Raw genomic sequence first — 10,154 nt, 5'->3', positions numbered from 1 at the left:
AAATTTTGCAGAACTAACACGATTTTTTGCAAATCGAGGTGTCTTTTTTATACCCCAAAAGCAAAGCGGAGACCTTAGCAAGTTTCAGATAATTCCAGGATGGAAGTTTCGTAATTTACGGCATGCAATTTGTTTCGTTCTCAATAGGGTTCAAATTCTATAGATTATAATTTTTCCTTCCAAGATGCAATTCCAATCGAAAGTGAAGGATGTCTACGATTGGACACAAGTCACACAATAGCACGACTTTAGCGTTATATACTTTTAACACTTACATGGCGGCTTGTTTGAATGACCCATGCATTGACCCGGGAGTGCGTATTCTCTGAGATATCTCAACTTTTGCGTGACCGACGTGTCCGGTGCCTATTCGGGGGCGTTGTAGGGGTAGTATTATGTGTGCTTTGAGATTCGTGAAGAACGTATTTAAACGGTTGGGATTTTCCATAAAGTCACTCAAAGTTTGAGATATCTCAGAGGATACGAATTCTTGACCCGGGGGGTCACACATATTTTTCTGGACTTATTGTGGCGAGTTACTGCTTCTTGCTGCGCGTAGTCTTTGTTTCACTTTTTGATCAAAGCATCTACATCCACTCTATTATTAGTATTATTAGAGTTTCTAATCTGAATAAATAAATTTTTAGGATGGTATAAATAATTTTTTTGAATAATTATCAGAGGTAAATGTTAAAAAACTTGATTCTTAATAAATATATATAATACTACATCAGGAATTCAAGATATGTACAGTAGAATCTTTGTGCATATTTGTCTCGTTCGGAAATCTTCTTAATTATTTTGTGTCATTTTCTTTATGTTGGAGTCATATTACGGTACCACCAAACAATAAACGCTCCGAGTTAGAGGAGAAAATTTGTCACGCTGTGATCAATTCGTTACAAAATATAACGAAACGTCACGTTACGTGTGTTAATTACATGACGTGACTCGCATGTTACGTGACGTGATCGCATTCGAGCAAAAATTACACGTCACGTCACGTCATGCGAATCAGTCATGTCATGTCTCAGTAGGAAACATAAAATATCAAGCTTTTTCTAGTTAATTTTCAGTTTTTTTGATACGCATAGAATATTCAAATTTCTCTTTTAGTATGAATTTAGTGATACCGGTACTCATATAGTACTGAGCTAAAATAACTTGCTTGAATGCGAAGGACATGTAAGGTTGATTTCTGACTGCTTGATTTTTATTTTCTCTAGTTTAATCCAATAAATATTTATAAGTTGAATTTTTAAAATAATATCAAATGTGCAATGACCTTTTTCTAAAAGAAAGCTTTACAACACTATTTATTTAATTTAGAATTTTTAAAAACTTGCATTTTTTTTTCTGAATTTTTAACAATTTAAATTAAAATATAAAAAAAATTAATATGACATGATTATCCACTATTATTTTGATCACATCACGTAACGTTATATAAAAAAGAAAATTGATCACGTCACGTCACGTGATCAAATCAAATCACAACATATCACATATTTTCAACCTAAACTCCGAACTAAACATATGTTTCTTTTCTCTTAGATATATTGAAGCTCGCCAGTTATTACTTGTCGCCTTGCCGTTGGTTCCCAATTAGCATTTGCACGTCTCTCAAAGCAAATAACGAAGCGCTTTGCAAATAATCCTCGTGCTCATTTGCTCATTTGCTCATTTGCTCATATTTGCTTTGCACAGTAAAGTAATTATTTTTCCAGTAGCTTTGGGCAACTACGTGTTTCTCGTTTGCTCAATCTGTTGTTTTCGTATATATATCTGCTTTAATGATTCATGTTAAATTATAATTAATTGTCGAATGGGGACAGCTGACAGCTTCAGCATCTGTAAATAAGCCCTTGAAAGAAGGATGCTTAAAGTGAATAAAGGCTAAAGCGATCAAACTTAGTGATCGATAAAATGTTGACAGCTTACCAAAATCATCTTTTATAATGTTCTGAGATTTGAGAATACCAGTTAGGTATACTTTAATATTTATACTGTGCTAAATATTTTTATAAAGTACGGATATTGTAGCGAAAATTCAATTTCATGTACTTCTATATAATACGACCATTTTTATTAATACCCTAAAAAACAAAAGATTTTTTTCAAAACTGCCCCAACCGCCCGACCCACAGGCGGCCCACCCTCCTGGCAGACCGCCTGGGGCAAGAGCGGTCAACTAGGGACAAGACCGCCTCTCTGCTGGGCGGTTCTTTGTCTCTCTTTTTTAGATAGAGATCTTAATATTTTCATTTAAATAAAGTTTAGTTTTTTTGTTTAGAGTTTATGTCAAAAAATAAGGTATTTGATATATTTATGAGTGAGATGTCATAATTAAGGACTTTGATTTAATACTTATGAGTGATATATTTATAACTTTGATTTAATTTGTCAGTTGGATATCACAAATCTAAAGATAATACTAATTAATGACTTGTTTATTTTGTTCAAATAAACACAAGGAAATATGGTTATATTTCCTCAATGATGTCAACTTTTTTTTTAGAGAATAATTGAATTATTTGATTATTGTCGACATATACCATTTACTCGGAGATAGGCAAATGAACACAATAAATAGTAAATGCATTTTAAAACAATTATCTGTATAATTCTTGAATAATCGCTTAGGCTTTTGACTAAACAAAATACCAATCGTTGTACGCCTACCGTTGAACGAAAACTTAAACTGAATTTTTGAGTCACTAAACAACATTTTTTTTTTAATTATGATGCCTCAGATGCCCGGGGGTGACCCCCTAGGTGATACTCGAATCCGTCTCGTCCCCCCCCCCTTTCTGAAAAGTGGTCATACGAGTAAATCCGACTTTCCTAGCCAAAGTTATGACTGTTTAAAGTTTTTTCGAAAGCTGAACTTTGGAAATTCATAACTAACTGTAAAAAAAATCCAAATAAATTGAAATTTGTGTCAATTTTGTGTATTTTTTAACGCTATACATGTTGGTGTAATCACTTTTGCAGTTTGATCCCTGTATCAGTCCAGACTTGCTAATTTACTAGCAGAGATCAAATTTGATGTTTTTAGTGTATTGCACTATATCAGTGGCCTTTGCTTAGTGCTTGGCTACCGAGTTTGGACTTGGTACCATATCAGAGGTCAGTCTAGAGTGTTTTGTGTATGGATAGAGATCTAATTTGAGGTTTGAACATATACTAGTAGCTCTACATTACTGTTTTAGTACCAGAAATAAATAGAAGAAGATCAAAGCTCCAAGACATCATTTAATCAATTTTTTTGAAATATCAATAAGCTGTCAGAGTTTGTAAATTTTTGAATCAAAGCTAAGTCCTTAATTAGTGTTATCTTTAGACTTGTGATATCCAACTGACAAATCAAATCAAAGTTATAAAAAAGTTATGACATCACTCATAAATATATCAAATGTCTTATTTTTTGGCATACACCCTAAACAAAAAAAAAACTAAAATTTATTTATATGAAAATATTAAGATCTCTAAAAAAAAAACAGAGAGAGAACCGCCCAGCAGAGGGGAGGTTTGCTAGGAGGGTGGGCCGCCCGTGGGTTGGGCAGTCGGGGCAGTTTTGATAAAAACCCGAATGCGGAAGCGGTTTTAAAAAAAATCTTTTTTTTTAGGGTTTTAATAAAAATGGCCGGTTATATACATTACAAATTATTGTTTAAATTAGAAATTGAAATTATAGATGTATTTATTATTTCTTAAATAGTGCATGTTTAAATTTGAACCGATTTATTAATTATTCAACCTTCCACCAACTAATTACTTTATTTTTTTAATTGTGAAGTTCTTATAACTGTAATGACGAATGGCAATCAAATTTAATTAAAATTTATACTCTTTATGTCTAAATAAGAACAAATACACATAGACAGTGTTTACCACAGTACATAGGACATGCTTCACTTTGTTAGAGTGAAAATTCGTCTATTTCTCTCTTGTAGTAATATCTAATAATTAGCGGCAGTGCTCTAAATAGCTAGCTATTGCTTTTTCGGATCATAAACGCTAAGTCATGAGATAAAAAGTGCACTAATTTAGCTACGACCGCTATAGCCGTAATAGCTGACCGCTATTACCAATATGCGCGATGCGCTATTGCTACCGCTATGCTAATTGGGCTTTTTTTTTTGCAATTTATATGGAATTCTGTATTTCTATTCCTATTTCTAATGCTATATGGTATTCTACGATAAGTATGCTAAACTAAACTATGTGCTTCTATTTTTATTTATGATTTATTCTCTCATTCTATATCGAGAAATATTCAAATGTTAATTCTTCCTTTTGATTGCTCTTCGTATAGTACTCATTTGCAAAATTATTATTGTTCGTTTCAATTGAAAGTTGATTTTGATTATTATTATAATATATAAAATGTTTAAATATGTATACTTATTTCAGTTACCTTATAAAATTAATTGCTCTTCGTCTATTATAATATGTAATACTATGAAGTATGTATAATATGTAGGGTTCTAAATAGCGCGCTATAGCGTTTTCGGACCATAAAAGCTACGGCGCTATTTGAGAATAGCGCTGTTTTTTCAGCCGGCACGCTATGACGCAATAAACGCTATTTAAACCTTTGATAATATGTAATACTATGAAGTATGAACTATTAAATAATGTTACTTTTTAGATTTTTTTTTTCCTTCTTATTTGTGCAATTGATAAAAAAATATAGATTTAGATTAGTTGTTATTTAGTTGTTACTTCGATTCTTCAATATTGATTATGTTAATAATTAATAGAAATATAAAATATAAAATTCGAAAAGAAAAAAAATGCTGTATATGATAGCTTTCGCTATTCGCAATAGCTTTTTTTTTTTTTTTTTTTTTTTTTTTTTTTGTCTTCTTGCCAGGCCACTATAAACGCTATTTAGAACCTTTGTGAAAATTTACGTCTCGATTTCCACTTTACAGAGAACTACGTCCGTGCATCAACTCCATGAGGCCCAAACAAAATTTCTGTTAAGTGATAACTACACGGACTATATTATTTAAAAAGAGTTTACTAGTACGTCCTTATAAAAGTTACTAATTATTACTATCCTCCACGGACGATAATATTTAAGGACAGTTTACCGTATATCCATATAAAAGTTAATATAATTTAATAATTATATTATCCCTGTTTCATCAAAGAAGAAATCTAAATTTTCGACATGGATGTGTGAAACATAATTGACACAACATGTCGTATCAATTTACACGAAATCAACATAAATATTAACTTTCTAGGACAATGATAGACTTTACTGATACAAACAAGACACAAGTATAACATCATATTCTACTGTTGCAATCCTATAGTATTTTGACATACCAATATGTCTAAATATGAGTTAATTGCGGGCTCTAGTGTAAATATATTGTTTTGACATTCTTATTCTAGAAGGATTCAAATGTCTTTATTTTTTGTGCCTCCACCACACCTCTATTTTTAAAAGTGTTAATAAATCAAAATTTAAATCATAAACGTCAAAATAAAACCAATAGATGTGATCTATGTTATTTTATGTGCTCATAAAATAATATCCAATTTTGATTTTGTTTTTATATGAATCAATTATTTGAAAAATCAACGTCTATAAATAATCCACATTAGTACGTTTTTACAAGCTCTTAATGACAACAAAAACAAAGTTGAAATGTCATAAATTTTTATACGTGCATCGATAAAATGATGTAGATGATATCCAACAGCTTTATTTTGATTTTTAAGTTTTAAATTTTGTATTATTAAAGTTCTTAAAAATGAAGGCATGATGGAGGCACACAAAAATGAAGGCATTTGAACCCTCCTCTTCTTATTTTACAATTGTAACGCATGTCAGTATTACTCAAATTATGAATTAAATTTTTAGATGCATTTTAATCATTTAAGTATAGTATATACTAAATTTAGTCTAATTTAGCTTGTTGGTAATCTATCAAGATATCATTTGGACTAAAATTTTATATTGCGACGTTTGAATAATGAAACACACACCGAACTAGTTTTTTTTTAATTAAAAATTTATTATATACAAAATATGAATATGCCACACAGCAAATTAACAACGATACATTTGTGTGCTAAAATATTAAAATTTAAAGTTAACAAGACCTAATTATTTCAAGGAAGGATTTTTAAGATAAAGGTTGATGTATAGCCATTCATTTATTGTTTTCAAAATAAAATAAGAGACATTTTTTCAATTTTAAATGTTTATAAAAGATTCGAATTTTCAACATGCATAATATCAAATTGAAAAGATGAAATAAGGATAAAAGCGTAAAATTGTTAACCTGGAAAGTAATAAATGAGGATAGAAGGGTCCTTGTTTCGTAATGACAACACTACAATATAACGGCGTGCAGAAAAGAGGACAAAAATCCAAACAAACAAGCGAACCTAATTTCTAGATATTTTTTCTTAAATAAATGAATTAAAACTTAAAAGTGTCAAACTACAAAAAGCGCTCTGCGAAACACCAGGCGCACGCTTGCACAAATGCACCGACACACGGGCGAATCCTACGGCTACGCTTACGGACCCGGTCTACTGTGCACCGAATCAAAAAAAGTTCTTCGTTTCTTCTCTGGAAACGAATCCGCTGAAATTCTCGTTTGTGAACACTGTCCTGATATCCCTGTTTTTCCGAATCAAGCCGTTGAACTGTTTTGAATTGCGTGCACAGAAAATTCAGTTGTTTTGAGATGCGTGCATAGAAAACATTGAACGGTTAGATTTAGAATTTCACAGATTCTAGCAATACTGTTCACAAGATTTCAATTCTTCTTGTCTCCACGCGGGAACTGTCAGCTTTAAGCCTTTAACTCTTTCTGATCGCCAATTCCTTCAAACTGGACATATATGGGGATCCCTACAAAGGAAACAAAAATAAATCTCAAAAATAGAAAATCAATGTTTATTTCTAAAATGATTTATTATTTATCTAAAAGTACAGTCGTCCTTCATTTTGCAATATTCTACGATCTCGCACTAAAATGTAAATATATACGAAATTGGATTTTGAATGATGATTTTACTTCAAATAAAACTTGAAACAACTAAATCAACAGAAGGCTAAACCAGAATTCGTTTATAGAAAGCTAAAAAATATCATTAATTTTATCTTTTATTCATGTTTTTTTTTCTATGTATTGTCTTTTTAATTTGAAATTGCCGCACGAAAGGTTCAATTGTCAAATAGAAATGAATTTGATTTTGATTTTTTAAATTTACATAAAAGCTCTTTAACAAATATATTATTATGGAGGGATTATGCATGTAAAAGAACCAAATTAATATAATTTCTATATACTTAGTAATAAAAAAAAAATCAAATCTTGAAGTAGCTTAGCACCTCTAGCTATAACTATGATCCGCTTAAAATCAAAATATCGAGTTTGCTTTTATGTCAGGAGCAATACTTGTTCATGAAAAAATAATAATATTTTGAGTTCTCCTGGTACAAGATAAGAGGTGAGAAATCTATAAATGATTCTCGATATTATTAATTTAAACGCATAATATTAGTTCGTCGCATGATACAAAATTAACAATTCATAATTTGTCATTTCAATATTAAATTGAGTTATTGATACAGAAAAATCTCATGATATGGCACAAACAATGCTCCCCTTGATCCCTCCACAAATCTACATAAAAGATGTTATTATTTCCAAAAAAAATTTGAAAGCTTTTGCAACACCTTTTGTGTATTAGCTTTAGCAATAAATAGTAGAATAAAAAACATAAAATCAATAACTTAATAAGTTAGAAAACTAGCACATGTTTTGGTTGGTTTCGATAATTTTATTATATAAAAAAGAGGAGCTATAAATATTTTTCTCATCATGAAAGATTAATATGAACGTATTTATTTTTACACAACGAGGAATGTTACACATCCCCTCGATGACGCAAGATTATTATTTCATCTATTTTGCTATTGAAATGACACATATATGGTAAAAAATATGATAATTTTTGTAACTTAATTATAAGAGACCTTATACATCGTATATTGCTATATTGTACATTGTATCTGTAAAGTGATTGCATTAGATTGTTGAAAAACAGAGTATCAAAAACAGTTTTCTAGAAGATTAACTAATTTAATACCAACTGACTTATAACCATTTGCACATTGGCCATCATCATTATTATTATTATTTTTCTGCCAACACCTCACTAATTCTCCATTTCAGCAATTCAACATACAAAATTGTAATATTTTTTGTCTGAAAAAATTGACTATTAGCAGACCGTCCGTCTCCGTCCAATCCGACTCAGATATTTAGAAATGGAGAGCAGCAATTAGTCCAATTTTCTCCGTCCAAGAGTGCCAATCCCCCCTCCTCTAAATTCCTCTTTTGTCGTCGGCTAGCTAGTCGCCTTCTATGCCCAATTTACCATTTCACCCTTTTTTTCATCTCGAAACTCTCTTCTCTGATCTTCCCTCTTTATATACACCGCCATTCATGTCATCCCCCCACCTTCCCATAAAATATCAGAGAATAGGATCAAACAAAACGCAGCATTCGCACAGGCGTTTCGTCGAATACCTCTCGAGCGCAAACAAATTTATCTCCTAAAAGAGGTTCGATCCTTTCTAATGATACGCGAGATCAATTACTGGCTGTCTGAGCATCCGACGATCGTCGGATTCCGATGGAGTCACGCCAAATTGTTTGGCTCTACCTGGTCTTTCCTTATCAGCGCCCTCTCCATCTACCTCTTCTCAGCCATGGCGCTTTACGCCATCCTCTCCCTCTCCAATCGCCGACGTCCAATCCCTCTCGGTCCAATCCCAGCCATTCACTCCCTGCTAATGGCGATGGTGTCAGGCGTGATCTTTCTCGGTATCCTCTTGTCAACCGTAGCTGAGATCCGTGACACCCGGTGGGCCTGGCGGGGCCGCACACGCAACACACCGATCCAGTGGCTGCTGTGCTTCCCTCCTGGTACTCGCCCGTCAGGTCGAGTATTCTTCTGGTCGTACGCCTTTTATCTTTCTAGGTTCCTTCACCTCTCTCGTGCCTACCTTGCAATCCTTCGTCGGAGGCGGGCCCTGGTTGCCAGGGTGTTTTCTCATGGCGCTCTGGTGGCGATGTCTTTTCTCTGGCTGGAGTTCTCTCAATCATTTCAGGTGCTTGCAATCCTCTCTACCACACTAGCTTATGCAGTGGTTTTCGGGTATCGGTTCTGGGCCGGGGTCGGGTTGCCGGTTGCAACAGGATCCGCCCCGGTAGTGCTCGCTTGTCAGTGCATGATGCTGTTCTGTAACTTCTTTTGCCATTTCGGGTTTATCTTCATGCATTTTGGTAAAGGAGGTTGTAGCGGGATTGGTGCCTGGATTGTCAATACCATGCTCAACGCTATATTTCTGGGAGTTTTCTTGCATTTCTATGGGAAGAGAGACTATTATTATGGGAGCAACCGTGGCAGATATTTGGTGCTACAAAACGAAATCGAGGAAAAGAAGAAGATAAATTGATTAATGTAATTAGGAAGCTCTAAACTTTTCTTTGGGAATTTTTCGTTCGAGTGATTTCCTTCTCTGTTGATACAAGTGTGTACATACAACAAGGGAAGACTGTTAGATTTAGAAGCAGACACAAACCATTAAAAAGGAAACTGAAAAAAAAATGGCCCTTTTTTGGAGAGACGGATCCAAGAGAGATTCGATCGCAGGGAACCAAAATAATAATCCCACAATTAGTTTTTTTTTTTTTTGCACTTTTTGTTTTTTTATTTGCTCATAATGAGTGTACATAAGAAAATTGATATCGAGAAAATAAGAATATTAGATGAATTTCAAGTTGTCCTTTTCGTGATTTTCGTCCTTTTCGTCCTTTTCGTGATTTTCGTGAGAATTAGTGTACATAAGAAAATTCATTTATTAGATGAATATCCATTTTCGTCCTTTTCGTGATTTTTATTTTTTGTTTTGAATAATTTAGCTTGCTCAGACAAGCCGGTCAGCTGACTTGGAATCGTCAAATTATACGTAGGTCCTTTCTCTCCATTATAAAATCACTGGAGAACTGGGGACTAAATTGCTTTTTTCTTTTTCTTTTTGATGATAGCCCGTGGCCTGTAAGCTCTAAATTGCTTTGTTTTGTTAATTGTTACCTTATGGTACG

The 10,154-nt window shown here is 33.0% G+C and overlaps 1 protein-coding gene across 1 annotated transcript; it reads left to right on the top strand.

Moving 5' to 3' along the window:
• The first annotated feature begins 8,359 nt into the window (after positions 1–8,359).
• Positions 8,360–9,818, top strand: LOC144572649 (fatty acid elongase 3-like). The gene has a single exon (XM_078322301.1). The coding sequence runs from the start codon at positions 8,624–8,626 to the stop codon at positions 9,503–9,505; it is 882 nt and encodes a 293-aa protein (XP_078178427.1). The 5' UTR covers positions 8,360–8,623; the 3' UTR covers positions 9,506–9,818.
• The last annotated feature ends 336 nt before the right edge of the window (positions 9,819–10,154 follow it).

The sequence above is a fragment of the Carex rostrata genome, chromosome 20 (assembly GCF_964058835.1).
Source record: "Carex rostrata chromosome 20, lpCarRost1.2, whole genome shotgun sequence".
Taxonomy (NCBI): Eukaryota; Viridiplantae; Streptophyta; class Magnoliopsida; order Poales; family Cyperaceae; genus Carex; species Carex rostrata.
The sequence above is the reverse complement of the archived record's forward strand: the minus strand, read 5'-3'. Positions and strand labels throughout refer to the sequence as shown.

What these genes read in the sequence shown, in the direction of transcription:
- LOC144572649 (XM_078322301.1), top strand. Translation starts at nt 8,624, where the DNA reads ATGATACGCGAGATCAATTACTGGCTGTCTGAGCATCCGACGATCGTC.